We start from the raw sequence: 20,664 nt of genomic DNA on the forward strand, positions 1-20,664 counted from the left end.
ACACTCTATCCATTGCGCCACCACCTGGTCAGGCTAGATAAAACACTTTTGTGCTTCAAAAGATATCATCAAGAAAGTGAAAAGACAACCTACAGAATGGAAGAAAATATTTGCAAATTGTATATTTCATAAGAGCTTAATATCCAAAATTTGTACAACTCAATGATAAAAGACAATCCAATTAAAAAGTAATCAAAATATATAAATAGGCATTTCTCCAAGGAAGATTATAAAGGGCCAATAAAGCACGGAAAGATGCTCAATATCATTAGTCTTAAGAGAAATACAAATCAAAACCAAAATGAAATACCACTTCACACAAAGTAGGATAGAGAGAATCCAAAAGTCAGAGAATAACAGGTATTGGAAAGGATGTAAAGAAACTGGAACCCTCATATACTGCTGGTGGGAATATAAAATGATGCAGCCACTTTGGAAACCAGTCTAGCTTTTTCTCAAATAATTAAACATAAAATTACCACATAACTCAACAATTCCATTCCTATATAGGTACACAAGAGAACTGAATACCCACAAACTTACACATGAATATTTTCCACAGAATTATTCATAACAGCAACAACAGAAATACTGTATTTCCCCATGTATAAGATGCTCTCAGTATAAGATGCACCTTAATTTTGGGGCCCAAAATTTGAAAAAAAAATTATTACATACAGTTATTGAACTCAAATTTTATCCATCATAAAATTCATACAACTCCTCATTACTGTCAAAGCTCCCATCTATTAGCTTGTCCTTATCTGTGTCTGATGATGAATCACGTTCTTCAACAATGAGCGCAAAAAAAGTGCGAAAAAGTGGAAAATGCAAGTAAAAAATCTACAACCACTGTATAAGACACACCCTGTTATTAGACCCCAAGTTTTTTGGAAAAAGGTGTGTCTTATAAATAGGGAAATAAAGTAATCCAAATGCACATCAATGGACAAATAGATAAATAAAATGTGAAATACTACTTGGCCATAAAAAGGAATGAAGTACAACATAGATGAACCTTGAAAACACTGTTAAGTGAAAGAAGCCAGTCACAAAAGACTCTGTATTGTATTGTTCCATTCACACAAAAATTCAGATAATTGAAATCTACAGACAAAGTATATAATTGGTTGCTTAGGGCTGGAGAGGTTGTCATAAGGAGTAGAGAGAGAATAGCTAAAGGTAACAGGTTTCCTTTCCTTTTCTTTTTAATTATTTTGACAGAGACAGAGAGAGTCAGAGAGAGGGACAGATAGAGACAGACAGACAGGAAGGGAGAGAGATGAGAAGCATCAATTCTTCTTTGTGGCACTTTAGATGTTCACTGATTGCTTTCTCATATGTGCCTTGACCGTGGGGCTATAGTAGAGCAAGTGACCCCTTAAGTCAGCGACCTTGGGCTTCAAGCCAACAACTTATGGGCTCAAATCAGAGACCATGGGGTCATGTCTATGATCCCATGCTCAAGCCAGCAACCCTGTGCTCAAGCCAAATGAGCCCTCGCTCAAGTTGGCAACCTTGAGGTTTTGAACCTAGACCCCCCGGCGTCCCAGTTGAATACTCTATCCACTGTGCCGCTGCCTAGATCTGGTACTTTTCCGTTTTTGATGAATGCATTTTCTATTCAAAAATAAAATAATTGATTCACAAATAAAATGCCACCAAAGCAGACCTTAGAAACTTGAACACTGAAGTGTTATTTTTAACCAATATTAGAGATACAAAAATCTCCCTTCCTTACTAGAAAGATAAAATTATTTCAAATACTGTATAGAGCAACATGTGGTGAAAAAGTCAAGACTGTGGTATACACATATACTATATTAAAATATCAAGACAAACACTAAAACTGAATAAATTAATACATTCAAAAATTTCTCATAAAACCACAAGAAAACAATAAATTTAGTATTCTCCCATCCCTGCTTTTCCAAAGACATGATTAAAAATCCATTTTCAGAACAAGACAAGGATGTCCACGCTCGCCACTTATTCAACACAGTACTGGACTTCTTAGCCATAGCAATTAGGCAAGGAAAAAAGAAATCCAAATCTGAAACAAACAAGTAAAACTGTCTCTATTTTCAGATGACATGTTATGTATGGAAAACCCTAAAAACACAACCAAAAAACTTTAGAAAAAACAAATTTAGTAAAGTTGTGAGACACAAAAATCAGTTGTGTTTCAATAAACTAATAACAAACTATCAGAAAGAAAAATTCAGAAAACAATCCCACTTACAATTGCATCAAAATAATAAAATACCTAGGAATGAATTTAACCAAGGAGGTGAAACCTACGTATGTAAAAACTATTAAGACACTGATTAAAAAAAATTGAAGACATAAATAAATGGGAAAACATTCCATGCTCATGGATTGGAAGGATCATTGTTAAAATATCCACAGATTCAACGCAAGCCCTATCAAAATTCCAATGAGTATGACCAGGTGGTGGCACAGTGGATAGAGCATCAGACTGGGATGCAGAGGACCCAGGTTCAAGATCTTGAGTTCGTCAGCTTGAGCATGGGCTCATCTGGTTTTTGAGCAAGGCTCACCAGCTTAGCCCAAGGTCTCTGGCTTGAGCAAGGGACCACTTGGTCTGCTATAGTCACCCACATATGAGAAAGCAATCAATGAACAACTAAGGTGCCGCAGTGAAGAACTGTTGCTTCTCATCTCTCTCCCTTCCTGTCTGTCCTTATCTGTCCCTCTCTCTGTCTCTCTGTCTCTGTCACACACACACACACACACACACTCTCACACAAATTCCAATGACATTCTTCACAAAACTAGAACAATCTTAAAATGTGTACTGAACCACAAATGACCTAAATAGATAACTATGTACAAAGCTATAGTAATCAAATAGTATGCTACTAGCATAAAAACAAACACATTATATCAATGGAATAGAATGCATGTCCCAGAAATAAACTCACACTTTTATACTTAATTAATTTACTATAAAAGGGTCAGGAATATACAATGAGAAAAAGACTGTCTCTTCAATAAATGGTATTGTAAAAACTGAACAGCCATATACAAAAGAATGAAATTAGGCCACTAATGTATATCCTACACAAAAAATCAACTCAAAATAGATGAAAAACTTCAAAGTAAGGCCTGAATCAATAAAACTCCCAGAAGAAAGCATAGGGAATAAGTTTCTTGACATCAGTCTTGGCAAAAACATCAAATGTAATAAAAAAAAAAGTGGGATTATATCACACTGAAAAGCTTCTGCCTAGCAAAGGAAACCTCCAACAAGATAAAAAGGCAATATGGAATGAGAGAAAATATCTGCAAATCATGTACCTAATAAGGGGCTAATGGTCAAAATATAAAAAGAATTCATACAACTCAACAACAAAGAAACACAAACAACCTGATTAAAAAATGGGCAGTTTCTGAATAGACATTTTTCCAAAGACCTACTAATAACCAGCATATACATAAACTGGTACTCAACATTCCTAACCACCACTATGTCATATTACTACACACATGCTCAGAATGGCTATTGTCAAGAAGACAAGAAATAACAAGTGTTGGTGAGGAAGTGTAAGAAAGGGGACCCTTTTGCACTCTTAGTGGGAATATAAATTGGTGAACCCACTAAGAAAATCAGTGTGGAAGTTTCTCAATAACTTAAAAATGTAATTAGCATGTGATCCAGCAATGCCATTTCTGGATATTTATTAGAAGAAAATGAAAACACTAACTTTAAAATATCTGCATCCCCAGGTTCATGGTAGCATTATTTACAATAGCCAATATGAGAGATGACGTCAGAGTAATGGCAGCATGAGAGATACTCCTGATTGCTCCCCTTGAAATTTCAACAAATTGAACAACTATAACACAGAGAAGGAACACCAGCTGAGCTTGCTAGCATGCCCGAAAGATCCATGCACCAAATGGACTAAAGGTGGGACACGGTGAAAAGGTGGGCAGAAAATAAAATGCAATAGTGGTGGGCTTTGGAAAGGAGAGGAAATAAACCAGGAGTGACTGGGCTTTTTTTTTTTTTTCCTCTGCTGGACTATGGGAGGAGGGAAGCTCAGGCTCTCTGGATTTTGTCTGAGAGGTACAGAGTGGGAAATCCAGAGTGACTGGGTCTCCTTCTGCTTGGAGGAGCAGTGAGACTGAGGGGCAGAGGGGGAGATAAACCAAAATAGTGGCGGAGCACAGGGTCACAGCCAGTGTTCCCATGGTCTGCCTACAGCCCACACTCGGCAGAGACAGAGGAAGTTAAAGTGAGATCAACCAGCCTCCCAGATCCTGCCTCCCTCACCTTATAGTACCGAGAGGGGCAGAGACAAACCTCACAGCTAGCCCTCCAAGGCCATTCTCTCCCCTAAAGAATGGAGGTGTTCCATGTCTGATCTCAAGGTGTGTTGAGAAGTGGGAAGGAAGGGCTGGAAGCCTGACATTGCCATTGTTAGAGCTGTGAAGCTGGAAAGCTGAAGAAATAAAGCCAAAGCTGAAAAGCCCTCACAACACGCCCCGCACACTGTCACTGTGGCCCAGTCTACATCACTGCGACAGTAACATCTCAGCAGACAGCCCAGGAACTTCACAGAGCTAAAAAAATTGTCATATAACGACATCTACTGGAAGAAACCTCTCAAAACTGAAATTTATTTTTTCTTTTTTTTCTTCTTATTCTTTTCTCTCTTTATCATTTTTTAAAAGTTTTATATTTATATTCTTATTTTTCTATGAATGTTTTTGATATTTTGTTTGCTTTTGATCCTTTTCCAGTTTATTTTCTTGTCATAATTTTTTTTTTAATTTTATTGAATTTCTTTTTAATTTTTCAATATTTTTAGTTGTTTTTTTGTTAGAGTTCTTAACAATACCACTCTCAAATGCCATCAAGGAATAAAAAATTAAATACCATGGTTGTACAAGACAGAGATGGGTTTCAGAAATAAAATGAGTATCTCCAGAAAGAAATCTCAATCACATAAAAGCCTTGGAGTTAAATGATAGGGAATTCAAACCTGAATTTCTGAAAATACTCAAATAGCTACAAGAAGACACCAACAAGCAACTTAATATGCTCAGAAAACAAATTCATAAACAAAACGAATACCTCACGAAGGTATTCACAAATGAAGAACTCAACATGTGAATTAAAGACGGAAGTGGCAAGTATAGCTAACAGAACAAGCCACATAGAGTAAAGAATAAGCAACATCAAAGACAGGCAACTAGAGATGCAACAGAGAGAAGAGCGAGACTCACGAATTAAAAAAACCGAAAGAGCTCTACAAAAATTGTCTAACACCATCAGAAAGAACAATATAAGAATAATGATGCCTGACCTGTGGTGGCGCAGTAGATAAAGCGTCAACCTGGAAATGCTGAGGTCGCCGGTTCAAAACCCTGGGCTTGCCTGGTCAAGGCACATATGGAGGTTGATGCTTCCAGCTCCTCCCCCTTCTCTCTCTCTCTCTCTCTCTCTCTCTGTCTCTCCTCTCTCTCCTTCTCTGTCTCTCTCTCTCCCCTCTCTAAAAAAAAATGAATAAATAAAATAAAAATTAAAAATTAAAAAAAAAAAAAAAAAAGAATAATGAGTATATCAGAAAAAGAAGAGAGGGAAAAGGAAATGGAGAGCCTAGTCAGACAAATAATTGATGAGAATTTCCCAAGCCTATAGAAAGAGTTATAGCCTTGCATCCAAGAAGCAAACAGAATGCCGAGTTACTACAACCCAAACATACCTACTCCAAGGCACATCATAATAAAATTGTCAAAAATCAATCACAAAGAAAGAACCCTCAAGGCAGCTGGGGAAAAGAAGACTATAACATATAAAGGAAAGCCTATCAGGTTATCATCAGACTTCTCAGCAGAAACTCTACAAACCAAAAGAGAGTGGATCCAAACATCCAAAGTACTGAATGAGAGGAATTACCAGTCAAGAATATTATATCCGCCCTGGCCGGCTGGCTCAGCGGTAGAGCGTCGGCCTAGCGTGCGGAGGACCCGGGTTCGATTCCCGGCCAGGGCACACAGGAGAAGCGCCCATTTGCTTCTCCACCCCTCCGCCACGCTTTCCTCTCTGTCTCTCTCTTCCCCTCCCGCAGCCAAGGCTCCATTGGAGCAGAGATGGCCCGGGCGCTGGGGATGGCTCCTTGGCCTCTGCCCCAGGCGCTAGAGTGGCTCTGGTCACAACATGGCGACGCCCAGGATGGGCAGAGCATCGCCTCCTGGTGGGCAGAGCGTCGCCCCATGGTGGGTGTGCTGGGTGGATCCCGGTCGGGCGCATGCGGGAGTCTGTCTGACTGTCTCTCCCTGTTTCCAGCTTCAGAAAAATGAAAAAGAAAAAAAAAAAATATTATATCCACCAAAGTTATCTTTCAAATGTGAAGGAGAAATAAAAACCTTTACAGATATACATAAGCTGAGGGAATTTATCACCAGAAAATACTCAAGGAGGTTATTTGACCAGACATAAAGAACAAAACAAATCAAAATGTTAAGTAAAAGCTCCAACAAGGTCACAGTAAAAACAAGGATAATTTGTGACAACAATAACATAAAAGGGGAGAGGATAAAGAACTGCAGTACTAAAGGAGGATGGAGTGCAGAAGACATAGGAATCTTCTACATATGAACATTTTTCTCTTAATAACCTGATGATAATCAGCCATAAAATAGCCACTCCTGAAACAAACAGCTTAAAAAAGAAGAAATATAAAGAAAGAAGTATGGAATATCACCAAATAAAAACAACAGTCAGAAACAAAAAAGAGAAGAACTAAACAAGACACAAAGCTACCAGAAAACAAAACATAAAATGGCTATAGGAAATCCTCAAGTGCCAATAATTCCCTAAATGTAAATGGACTGAACTCACCAATAAAGAGGCACAGAGTAGCAAATTGTATCAAAAAGCAAATCCCAACAATATACTGCCTTCAAGAGACACATCTAAGCTGCAAAGCCAAAAGTAGGCTCAAAGTAAATGGTTGGAAAATGATTCTACAAGCAAATAATATCCAAATAAAATTATGCAGCTGTAGCCATATTGATATGCTGACTTAAAGACAGCAAAGGTAACCAAAGACAAAGATGGACATTTCATAACAATAAAGGGACATTGTATCAAGAAGACATAACACTTCTTTCTAAGCCCTAAACCAGGGAATACCGAAAAACATAACACAGCTACTAACTGATCTAAAAATAGCAGCAGACAAAAACACACTTGGAGATTTCAACACACCATTGAGAGTTTTAAATAGATCACTCAAACAGAAAATCAATAAAAAATATTGGCCTTAAATGACATTCTAGGCCCTGGCTGATTGGCTCAGCGGTAGAGCGTCAGCCTGGCGTGCGGGGGACCCGGGTTCGATTCCTGGCCAGGGCACATAGGAGAAGCGCCCATTTGCTTCTCCACCACCCCCTCCTTCCTCTCTGTCTCTCTCTTCCCCTCCCGCAGCCAAGGCTCCATTGGAGCAAAGATGGCCCGGGCGCTGGGGATGGCTCCTTGGCCTCTGCCCCAGGCGTTAGAGTGGCTCTGGACGCGGCAGAGTGACGTCCCGGAGGGGCAAAGCATCGCCCCCTGGTGGGCAGAGCGTCGCCCCTGGTGGGCGTGCCGGGTGGATCCCGGTCGGGCACATGCGGGAGTCTGTCTGTCTCTCCCCGTTTCCAGCTTCAGAAAAAAAATAATAAATAAAATAAAATAAAATGACACTCTAGACCAAATGGACATAACTGACGTTACAGGGCATTTCATCCTAAAATGTCAGATGATATGTACATTCTTCTCCAGTGTACATACAATATTCTCAAAGACAGATAGATCATATGTTGGGTCACAAAACGAACATCAACATAGTCAGGAAGACTGAAATTATACCAAGCATATTTTCTGATCATTAAGGCTTTCAAATTAGAATTCAACTGTAAAAAGGAAGTAAAGAAACTCAAAAAATGTGGAAATTAAACACCATACTTCTAAAAAATGGCTGGGTCAAAAAAGCAATAAAAACAGAGATCAAAAGCTATACACAGGCAAATGAAAATGACAACACAACATATCAAAATTACTAGAATGCAGCGAAAGCAGTAATAAAAGGAAAGTTTGTATCATTAAAGGCTTATATCAAGAAACAAGAGAGATCCCAAGTAAACAACCTAACATACCTTAAGGAACTACAAAAAAAAGAACAAAGGCAACTCAAAGTCAGCAGAAAAAAAGAAATAGTAAAAATTAGAGCAGAACCAAAAGAAATAGAAAACAAAAAATCTATGGAAAAAATTAATATTAATACAACAAAGAACTGGTTCTTTTAAAAGATTGAGAAAATCAACAAACCACTGGCTATACTCACAAAGAAAAAAGAGGAAGGACTTATATAAACAAAATCCAAAATGAAAGAGCAAATATTACCACAGACATCAGAGATACACAAAAGACCATAGTCGAATATTATGAAAGATTATTTGCCATCAAATTCAACAACCTAAAGGAAATAGATAAATTCTTAGAACTATATATACAATGTTCCTAGACTGAATAACAAAGAAGTGGAAAACCTAATTAGACCTATAAGCAGGGAGGAAATAGAAACAACTATCAAAAACCTCCCCAAAAACAGAAGTCCAGGACCAGATGGCTATACTAGTGAATTCTACCAAACATTTAAAGAAGACTCGGTACCCATCTTTCTCAAAGTCTTCCAAAAAATAGAAGAAGAAGCAATGCTCCACATTTTACAAGGCCAGCATCACCATCATACCAAAATCTGGCAAGGACAACACAAAAAAGAAAACTACAGACCAATATCTCTAATGAATACAGATGCAAAAATCCTAAACAAAATACTAGCAAATCAAATACAACAACAATAATACAACACAATCAAGTGGGATGCATTCCAAAAGCACTAGCATGGTATAACATACAGAAATCAATCAATGTAATACATCACATCAACAAAACAAAGAACAAAAATCATATGATCCTATCAATAGATACAGAAAAGGCATTCAATAACATACAACATCCCTTTATGTTTAAAACACTCAATAAAATCAGAAGAGAAACAAAGTATCTCAACATAATAAAGGCCATACATGACAAACCATCAGCTAATATCATACTAAATGGTGAAAAAATGTAGTCTTTTCTTCTAAAATCAGGAACGAGACAAGGTTGCCCACTCTCTCCACTCTTATTCAACATAGTTCTGGAAGTTTTAGCCAGACTGATAGGGCAAGAGAAAGAAATAAATGGCATCCATATCAGGAAAGCAGAAGTAAAGGTATCACTTTTTACAGATGATATGATCCTGTATATAGAAAACCTCAAAGACCACCAAAAAAACTCTTAGAAACAATAAACCAATACAGTAAAATCACAGGATACAAAATCAATATACACAAGTCTACTACTACTTTCCTATATGCCAACAATGCAATTTCAAAGAATAAACTCAAAAGAACAATTCCTTTTATAATTGCTATGACAAAAATAAAATAATAAAGTACCTAGGAATAACATTAACAAAGGATATGAAGGACCTATATACTGAAAACTACAAAACATTATTGAAAGAAATTTAAAAAGACACAATGAAATGATAAAATATTCCATGTTCATGGATTGGACAAATAAACATAGTTAAAATGGCCATAACCCAAAGCAATATATAAATTTAATGTAATCCCTATCAAAATCCCAATGTCTTTCTTTAAAGAAATAGAACAAAAAATTACCAGGTTTGTATGAAACCATGAAAACCCAGAACAGCAAAAGCAATCCTGAGAAAAAAGAATGAAGCCGAAGGCATCACACTACCTGACTTCAAATTATATAGAGCCATGATCATCAAAACAGCATGGTATTGGCAGAAAAACAGACACACAGACCAGTGGAACAGAATAGAGAGCACAGAAATAAAACCACGCATATACGGACAGATAATCTTCGACAAAGAAGCCAAAAAACACACAATGGAGAAAAGAAAGCCTCTCAATAAATGGTGCCGGGAAAATTGGAGAGCCACAGACAAAAGAATAAAACTTGACTACAGTTTGTCTCCCTGCACAAAAATTAATGCAAAATGAATCAAAGATCTAAATATAAGACCTGAAACTATAAATTACATTGAAGAAAACATAGGAACTAAACTCATGGACCTTAGCCATAGAGAATAATTTATGAATTTGACCACAAAGGCAAGGGAAGTAAAGGCAAAAATAAATGAATGGGACTATATCAAAGTAAAAAACTTCTGCACAGCAAAAGAAACTGACAACAAAACAAATAGGCAGCCAACTAAGTGAGAGATAATATTTGTAAACAACAGTTCCAATAAGGCGTTAATATCCAAAATATATGAAGAACTCACAAAGTTCAGTAATGAACAAACAAATAACCCAATTAAAAAATGGGAAGAGGACCTGAACAGACACTTCTCCCAAGAGGACATACAAATGGCCAACAGGTACATGAAAAGATGCTCATCTTCTCTAGTTATTCAAGAAATGCAAATTAAAGCTACCATGAGATACCACCTCACATCTATTAGACTGGCTATTATCAACATAACAGGTAATAACAAGTGTTGGAGAGGCTGTGGATAAAAAAGAAATCTCATTCACTACTGGTGGGAATGCAAATTAGTAAAACTATTATGGAAGAAAGTATGCTGTTGCCTCAAAAATTAAGAATAGAATTACCATATGACCCAGCAATCCCTCTACTGGGTACTTACCCCAAAAACTCTAAAACACTGGTACATAAAGACACATAAACTCCCATGTTCATCACAGTATTATTCACAGTGGCCAAGACATGAAAACTCAAGTGTCCCTCAATAGAGGATTGGATAAAGAAGTTGTGGTACATATATACAATGGAATACTATTCAGCTATAAGAAACGATGACATAGTGACATTTAAGACAATATGGATGGACCTTGAGAACATTATACTGAGTGAAATAAGTAAATCAGAAAAAGTTAAGAACCGTATGATTTCACACATAGGTTGGATATAAAATTGAGACTTATGGACATAGATAAAAGTGAAGTGGTTACCAGGGGGAAGAGAATGTGGGGGAGGAGACTTGAGTAAATGGAGAGGGGGGAGGGGGGGAAAGTTGTAAAGAGGGACTAATATAAGGTGATGGAAAATTATTTAACTTTGGGTGATGGGTATACCACATAATCAACAGTTCAAATGCTACAGAAAAGTTCACCTGAAACCTATGTATTCTTATTGATCAATGTCAACCTGTTAGATAATTACCTATATAAAATTTAAAAATTAAAAATACAAAATAAAATAAAATAATTAAATAAAACCAATAGCCAGCAACTTAAATTTACATCAATAGATAAATGAATAAAGAAAATATGGGGGCCACTCCGCCTCCCTCTGCTTGTGGTATCCCCCTCTCCTGCCCCCACTTGTTCCCTGACCCTGTCGCCTATAGCCATGAAGCCTAGTCAGCTTGCCATTTTTAGTTTTTCTGACAAAACTGGCCTTGTGGAATTTGCCAGAAACCTAACTTCTCTTTGTTTGAATCAGATCACTTCTGGAGGGACTGCAAAAGCTGTCAGGGATGCTGATCTGGCAGTAAGAGATATCTATCTCTGAGTTGACAGGGTTTCCTGAAATGTTAGAGAGGGACATGTGAAAACCTTTCTTCCTGAAGTCTATGCTGGAATCTTGGCTCATAATATTTCAGAAGATAACGCTGACATGGCCTGACTTGATTTCAATCTTATAAATTGTTTGTAATCTGCATCCCTTTGTGAAGACAGTGGCTTCTCCAGATGTAATGTTGAAGAGGCTGTTGAGCAAATTGATATAGGTGAAGTAATCCTGCTAGGAGCAGCAGCCAAAAACCATGCTCGAGTGACTGTAGAGTGTGAACCAGAGGACTACACTGCCGTGTCCACAGAGGTGCAGAGGTCTGACAGTAAAGACATCTCCTTGGAGACTAGATGCCAGTTAGCCCTGAAGGCTTTCACTCATATGGCACAATATGAAGAAGTAATTTTAGATTACTGCAGGAAACATTATATTGTAGTACAGGAATATCTTGATGCCCGTGAGGTATGGAATGAATATCTTGATGCCCGTGAGGTATGGAATGAACCCTCATCAAACACCAGCCCAGTTACACACTAAGCCTAAGCTTCCCATGATAGTGCTAAATGGAGACCCTGAATTTATAAACTTGTATGATGCTTTGAATGCCTGGCAGCTGGTGAAGGAACTCAAAGAAGCTATTTACGTATTCCAGCTGCAGCATCTTGGAAAGCATGTCAGCCCAACAGGCACTGTTGTTGGAATTCCACTTAAGTGAAGATGAAGCCAAACTCTATAGGGTCTATGACATGTATAAAAACTCTTATATCCGTATCAACTGCATATGCATGAGCAAGAGGGGACATAGGATTTGGTGACTTTGTTGCATTATCTGATATATGTGATGTTCCTACTGCCAAATTTTTTCCAGAAAGGTACCTGATGGTACTGCTGCCCTGGAATATGAAGAAGTGTTCAAAATACTCTCTAAAATGAAAAATGGAAATTACTGTGTTCTTCAGATAGATCAGTCTTAAAATACGATAAAAATGAAGTTTGAACTCTCTTTGGTCTTTGTTTAAGCCAGAGGAAAAATGATAGTGTTATCTACAGGTCATTATTTAGCAACGTCGTTACCAAGACTAAAGATTTACTGAAATCTGTGCTCAGAGGCCTCAGCATGGCCACCATTGCTATCAAATACATTTGATCTAACTGCATGTGCTATGCCAAGACTAGTCAGGTTACTGGCATTGGAGCAGGACAGTGACTCAGGCACACCGCACATTCCTTGCAGGAAATAAGGCAAACTTTTGGTGACTTAGACATCATCCACAAATGCTCTCAATGAAGTTTAAAACCACAGTGAAGAGGGCAGAAATCTCCAGTGCCATCAATCAGTATGTTACTGGAACCACTGGTGAGGATGAAGATTTAGAAGAGATCAGGCACGTTCAGGGTGGTATGGCCGTAGACGAGGATGAAGATTTAGTAAAGCAGAAGGCACTATTTGAGGAAGTCCCTTAATTATTAACCGAGGCTAAGAAGAAATAGTTAGACAAACTTAGTTAAGTTTCTGTCAGCTCTGATGCCTTCCTTCCTTTCCGGGATAATGCAGACAGAGCTAAAAGGTGTGGTGCTGTGGCGTGTATTATTGCTCTACCGGTTCTGCTGCTGACAAAGTTGTGATTGAAGCTTGTGATTCACTGGGAATAATCCTCGCTGATCCAAATCTTCGTTTCTTTCACTACTGATTTTATCACATATTAAGATTTGATTATATATGGATGAAAAATCAGGTGGGAAGTTTTAAAAACACTTGAATAAAACCCAAAACATTAAATCTTAATCGAAAAAAAGAAAATGTGCCCTGGCCAGCTGGCTCAGTGGATGGAGCGTCGGCCTGGTGTGCAGTTGTCCCGGGTTTGATTCCTGGTCAGGGCACACATGAAAAGTGATCATCTCCCTCTTCCCCCCACCTCCCTTTCCTCTCTCATCCCCTCCCACAGCCAGTGGCTCAACTGGTTGACTGTAGGTCCCGGGGCACTGAGGACAACTTGGCTGGTCCAAGCATCAGCCTCAGGAGCTAAGAATAGCTTGGTTGATTTGAGCATCAGCCCCAGACAGGGGATGCCGGGTAGATCTCAGTCAGGGTGCATACAGGAGTCTGTCTCTCTATCTCCTCTCCACTCACGTAAAAAAATTAAAGAAAGAAAGAAAAATAAAATGTGGTATACAGATACAATAGAATATGATTCAGTCATGAGAAAGAAGGAAATCCTGCCATTTACAACATAAATGACGCTATGCTAAGTAAAGTAAGGCAGAGAAAAATTAATACTGTATGATCTCACTTCTATGTACAATCTAAAAAACAAAAACAAAAGAAACCGACAAAAAACCCACAAGAAAACTCATATGTACAAGAGAACAAACAAGAGGTGAGATGTTGGCTGAAATGGGTAAAGGCAGTAAAAAGGTACAAACTTTCAGTTGTAAGATAATTAAATACTGGGGATGTAATGTACAGCATGGTGACTATAGCTGACAATACTGCATTGTATATTTGAAAATTGCTAAGACAGCAGATCTTAAAAGAACTTATCACAAGAAAAAAGTTTGTAGCTATGTGTGGTGATGACTATTAACTAAACTTATAAAGATAATCACATTGCAATATACAGGGGTGGGCAGAAGTAGGTTTACATTTGTTCATATGGAAAATAAAATAATAATTAATAATAAAATAAACTGTTTTGTGTACTCACAACTATAAACCTCTTTGCCTACTCCTGTATACATATATCAAATCATTATGTTGTACACCTAAAACTAATAAATCATATGGCAATTATATTTCAAAAAAATAAATGTTCCTATCAAAAAAAACAAAATAAATTGAAAATGTCAGCATTTTTCAAGTTCCTGTTCTACCACCAGAAAAAGTCCAGATTCACTGGAGAAAAAAACATCCATTTTCTTTTCTTAAAAATATTAAGTATGGGCCTTGGCTGGGTAGCTTAGCTGGTTATAGTGTCATCCTGATATGCCACGGTTGTGGGTTTAATCCCTCGTCAGGGCACATATAAGAATCAATCAAGCCCTGGCTGGTTGGCTCCATGGTGGAGCATCAGCCTGGTGTGTGGATGTCCAGGTTCAATTGCCAGTCAGGGTACACAGGAGAAACACCCATCTGCTTCTCCACCCCTCCCCCCTCACTTCTCTCTCACACATACACACACTCTCCTCCACCCCTCCTACAGCCAAAGCTCATTAGAGCAAGTTGGCCCGGGTGCTAAGGATGGCTTCAGGGCCTCCGCCCCAGGTGCTAAAAAAAATGGCTCCATCACAACAGAGCAAGGGCCACAGATGGGCAGAGCATCGCCTCCTAGTGAACTTGCCTGGTGGATCTCAGTGAGGACACAGGCAGGAGTCTGTCTCTGCCTCCCTTCTGCTCACTCAATTAAAAAAAAAAAGAATCAATCAATGAATGCATAAATAAGTGGAATATGATTCAATGTTTCTCTCTCACTAAAAATCATCTCTTTAAAAAATTTTTTTAAAGATATTAACTATGTTAAGAGGCTTTTTAATTTCCCTGTGACTCAGCCTCCATCCTACCTGCCTTTCTATTAAATACTTTTATGATTTGATAACTTAACAGAAATTGACTCCTGCCTCAGAGTTCCCACTGTGCTGGATGGAGATGCTTTCAATAAACTGCTAAATTGTTAAACCACAAACCACAGTGTCCTATAATCTTTGCACCTCTTCTGCTCATGACAATTTTATTTCATATGTATAAATACAAACTGCCCTCTAACATAAGACTCCCTTGAGTAATTTTACTACTACTCACTTCCTATAATCCCAAAGGCCCTCAGAAGACAATTCTAAAATCTGGGTTTATTTCCTCAGCTTCATCTCTATTAGGATTTCATTTGGGGGCTGTGGGGGGCTCTTTCTATTATGTAAACTGCCTTTTATTCCCAAGCTCCAGTTCTCTCTATATAGGTATTTCTAACAGGAGGGTCAAAAATTTTAGAATTTAAAAATCTGATGCTTGAGGAAACTATATCTGGAAGTAAATCCATATATGTTAGCAGCCTTCAGAGAGCTGATCGGAGGATTACCATATGTTATAAACATTTCCCAGTTACCTGACTCCTGTTTGATTTGAATGGTAGGCTTGATGCCAGGTGGCAAAGGAGACTGTTGAGGCTGTTGCGGATGAGATACTGATGAAGTCTGGGCCACTTGCTGCTGTGTCTGTTGCTGCACTTGATGTAACTGTTGCTTAGGAGACTGTTGATGCTGTTTAGGAAACTGTGCAAGAATCTGAGTTGGGGCACCCACTAAGCTTTTGGGAGAAGGAAGTCTGGTTGTTGCCATTTTGATTGCTGATGTAGATACACCTGCAAAAGAGTGAGGGAAAAGAAAATTCAATAGTAAAGCATAATTAAAGTTACTTTTGGTTATTGTAGTAGATAACAGAGACTAAGAAAATCAATAGAAGCAGTAATTTATTAAGCACCTAGTAAGTGTCATATATAATGTGTGGAATTTTACATATTTGATATCTAATCACTAAATTCTGTAAGGGAGACATCACCCCCCCCAAAAAAAACCCGATTTTCCCTGATGAAGATCTAACACAAAAGAAAGTATCGAGCATGTCTCTCAATAGATTTTCTGTTAGAAAATATAGGTTCTCAATGTAATATAAGAACAAAGTAAACTAAGTTTTGAATCTTATTTCTCACACATTTTTTCAAAAATGACTTTTTAGGTTCTTGGAAGCCAATTAAACATGGCATGAAATAAAATAATTCACACTGGAACATTCATCTTTTGAACTATTTCGCATGCAAAGTAGCTTTTCTGTATCTCATTTCCAATAATCTATAAATTAAAGTCTTTTCTTGAGAAATCTAACTGGGTCATTAAACAATCATATGAAAAGTTTAAGTGAGCATACTCAATGTATCCACAGCAAAGCATTTGTGATGAAAAAGGTTGTAAGACATTTCTTTTCAGTGCAATACTTGTATTAGCAAGCATGTATAGGTAAGGAGTACTAATAACTTCCACTAAAGATTTACGTGTATGAGAGAAATTCTTGCCTCGCCAAGATTTTTCCTCAATAATCTTATAATTCAATAACTTACTGCTACAAGACTCTTCCCCCTCTACCAACTGCCCTTCCAAGAATAACCAGATATAGATACATTAGCTCTACAACAGCCTGCCCTTAATCTACAACAAACACAGACACAGAATGCATCTGCCCAGGTACCCACATAGGAGCTGCCACAGAAGCTCTGTGGTTGGGATCATACCTATAGTCTGTACATTACCACTGCCACTAAACTTTACCTTACAAAAAAGTCCTTAATTTCTTAGCCCTTGTAATACCTAAATTAAGTATCTTAAACAGAAACTCAAAATAATCATACAATTTCCTTTAGTATCTATATTCAGATATTTTTACATCTCTCATACTCTACTGGATTCCAGTGAACTTATGAGAAATCTCTTGGAGATATCTTGTCCAGCTGCCCTATAACTACTTAAGGCTCAAATAGATACAGGATGTAAGAAGTAAAGAAGAAAACAGGTATGTTTTAAGTTCCCAAGAGCGTCGAAGGTACCTGGAGAAAATTAAAAATGAAAAACAGAAGCATGGAATACAGTGGTCCCTTGCCTATCGCGGGGATTAGATTCCAAACCCCCACCCCCACCCCGTGAAAGGCAAAATCCGCAAAGTAGCGACCTTATATTTAATTATTTATATATATTTTAAGGCTTTATAAACCCTCCCCACACTCTTATGAACCCTTCCCATACTATTATTAACCTTTCCCACACTATTCTGCTTATTTTACTGCAAAGATAATTGAAATAATAAATATATAAAAATAGCTACTACGTACTGCAAAATACTGCGATATAGCAAAAAATCCATGATACAAAATTAGATATATACAATTTAAAAATCCGTGCCTGACCAGGTGGTGGTGCAGTGGATAGATCGTCAGACTGGGATGTGGAGGACCCAGGTTCAAAACCCCGAGGTCGCTGGCTTGAGCCCGGGTTCATCTGGTTTGAAGAAGGCTCACCAGTTTAAGCCCAAGGCCGCTGGCTTGAGCAAAGGGTCACTCGCTCTTCTGTTCCCCCCTACCTGCTGTCGAGGCACATATGAGAAAGCAATCAACGAACAACTAAGGAGATACAGTGAAGAATTGATGCTTCTCATCTCTCTCCCTTCCTGCCTGTCTGTCCCTCTATCTCTCTCTTCTGTCGCAAAATAAAACAAAAAATCCATGATACAGTGAGACCACGAAAAGTGAACCACAATATGGCGAGGGATGACTGTATTCATTTTCTCTAAAGACATTTCATTGGCAACCAAGAATACTCCTCTTATCTCAAGTAATAATTTAGAAGAACAATAACCTTTCTAAAATAGTAAAACTTCAGCAAACAACTTCAATGAATGATAGTTTTGATATGGGGATCAGTAAGGTGAGGGGACAGGTGGCCTTTCCTTTTCTCACCTTCAAATTTTTAAACAATAAATTTAGATCATGTTTGCAACCAGCATTTTAAACAGACTTTCTGTATAAAAATTATTTCTATTTTTAATAACTATGTAGAGTTCCTTGGGTCACGACAGTCTTGACATATGACATTTCAAGTTTATAATGCTCACTCCCATAAAAACTTTAAAAAATTGAGACATGAGTGTTTTGGCTTACGCCATTAGCGCTGTACTTACAGACCACATGGGCAAACTAGTTTGGTTGCGTTCGGAGGAAGAATACGCCAAAACATGGCATATGAGTGAGGGGGTTGGCATCCCCCAGTACAGTTACCTACACCATTTTGGACCGTTAAAAGTGCAAGTGTTCCATTTGTGTTAGGCTAGGGTGTGTTTCAACTTACACCAAAATTTGGGTTATGTCACTGCTGTAGGAACAGAACTGTGTCATAACCCGAGGACCCCTTGTAATATAGTTTATTGCTGCACAAATAGAAAATCTGGAATGGTTTTAAAATAATTAAAGTAACAAATAAAAGAAAGTTCAAGCCTGCTATTTCCTGTTTTTAATTGGGACATTAAATGGGTATTAGAGCCAGATAATGACAGATGCTCTCACATTCTACCATTAGGGCTCTAAAAAAAATACCACATCCCATCTATAGTATGTAACTTCTTCCTTACTAACACAATTATACAAAAAAACTAAACATAATTAAAGCAATTATGAAAAAGTTTTCCTATTCAATTGCTTGCATTTGCTACTAGTTCATAAACTAAGATATTTCCAAGTCTCAGTCTATCTTGAGCTATTCTTTGTTCAAGTAAATTCAATGAAAACTAATATTAAGTACTGTTCCACATTGTCTCTATGCTCCCTTTGATAGACTATATATACCATGGGTATGAATTCTTTATAATAAATACTTCCCTCTGATCCCTATCCCCAACAATGCAAAAAGAACATTTCTGACAGTGTGCTATATGCCTGCATGTAGGAGGAACACAAAAACAAAGAAGACATCTAAACTAATTTAAGCTAATAAAGGACTGAGATTTCCACATTTCCTTTCCTCTGCTATAATGAAGCAATGTGGATATCCTGGGTTCAATTCCTGGTCAGGGCACACAAGAGAAGAGGCCATCTGTTTCTCCACCCCTCCTCCTTATCTTTCTCTCTTCCTTTTCCTCCCACAGCTCAAATGGCTTGAGAGAGTTGGCCTCGGGCACTGAGAATGGCTCCATGGCCTCCGCCTCAGACACTAAAAAATGGCTCCAGTTGCAACAGAGCAACAGCCCCAGATAGGCAGAGCATCGCCCCCTAGTGGGCTCACCAGGTGGATCCCGGTCCAGCCACAGGAGTCTGTCTTTCTGCCTCCCCTCCTCTCACTAGAATAAAATAAATTAAGAAAAAAGCAAATGGCATGTCCTTAAAATGACCCTCTTCACCCTACTTCTCATCATTGAATAACTTACTTTGAAGAGGTTATATACTTGATGTCTCTTCTGAAGAACTTATAGTAAAATAATTTCAAATACCTCATTAAAAAATCTCATTATAGCCTGACCAGGCGGTGGTGCAGTGGATATAGCGCTGTACTGGGATGGAGAGGACCCAAGTTTGAAACCCTGAGGTCGCTGGCTTGAGTGCAGGTTCATCTGGCTCGTGGGATGACTGGCTTGAGCATGGAATCATAGAAATGACCCCATGGTCACTAGATTGAACCCAGAGGTTGCTGACTTGAGCAAGGGGTCACTCACTCTGCTGTAGCCCCCTCACCTCTCCACCTCCGGCCAAGGCACATGAGAAAGCAATCAATGAACAACTAAGGAGCTGCAACAAAGAACTGATGCTTCTCACCTCTCTCCCTTCCAGTCTGTCTGTCCCTATCTGTCTCTTTCTCTGTCTCTGTCATACACACACACACACACAAAAAATTCTCACTATATTAAAGATATTTGTTTATACCTTTAAATTTGTTGTGATAAGATTTAACCTACATTTCAGGAATGTTAATTGCCTATGTGACTAGATACTATATATGTGAATAAAATGTAAGCATATTAATATAAGAAAACTGAATAACCCACTATCTCAATACTCTCAAACTGAGAGAAGGAGAGTGGTAATCTGTGACAAAACAGGAGGGACCTCCAGACCCAAAGCATAAAAACACTCCCACAGAGTTTTCCTCAAAATTCCCATATACCATAGGGACAGAATTACATGTCAAATCACCACTCACCTTGTGCTACTGTTGACATAACAACAGATGGCGTGGAAGATACCACAGCTGTAACTGCAACTGTATTAGGAATAGGTGATGGTGTAGAACTGCTGCTACCACTGCTGTTGCTACTGACCAGAGAGGATTGTGAAGCAGTTATAACCACTGGTGGCTTCTGGGTTGTGGAAGCAATTACTGATGTTGGTACAAGCTTAGTGACTGCTGCATAGTTATGGGATTTGGAGAGAATGTTGGGCACGAAGGTTGAGCTTGGTGATGTGGTCACTATAATAACCTAAGAAAGGAAAAAATAAGTTATTTTCATA

General features: G+C 38.2%; 1 protein-coding gene and 1 pseudogene across 9 annotated transcripts in view; one reads left to right on the forward strand and one right to left on the reverse strand.

Moving 5' to 3' along the window:
- The window catches only part of EMSY (EMSY transcriptional repressor, BRCA2 interacting), a 109,094-nt gene that overhangs the window by 55,922 nt on the left and 32,508 nt on the right, over positions 1–20,664 (reverse strand). For all 9 annotated transcript variants that reach the window (XM_066249822.1, XM_066249789.1, XM_066249771.1 and 6 more), the window contains 2 exons: positions 20,357–20,633; positions 15,730–15,984 (listed from right to left, as the gene is read on the reverse strand). In XM_066249822.1, the coding sequence (XP_066105919.1) occupies positions 15,730–15,984; positions 20,357–20,633 (532 nt within the window). The remainder of the gene's footprint in view (positions 1–15,729; positions 15,985–20,356; positions 20,634–20,664) is intronic.
- On the forward strand, positions 11,471–13,323 carry LOC136320550 (bifunctional purine biosynthesis protein ATIC-like; annotated as a pseudogene).

Source organism: Saccopteryx bilineata, chromosome 1 (genome assembly GCF_036850765.1).
Source record: "Saccopteryx bilineata isolate mSacBil1 chromosome 1, mSacBil1_pri_phased_curated, whole genome shotgun sequence".
Classification (NCBI taxonomy): Eukaryota; Metazoa; Chordata; class Mammalia; order Chiroptera; family Emballonuridae; genus Saccopteryx; species Saccopteryx bilineata.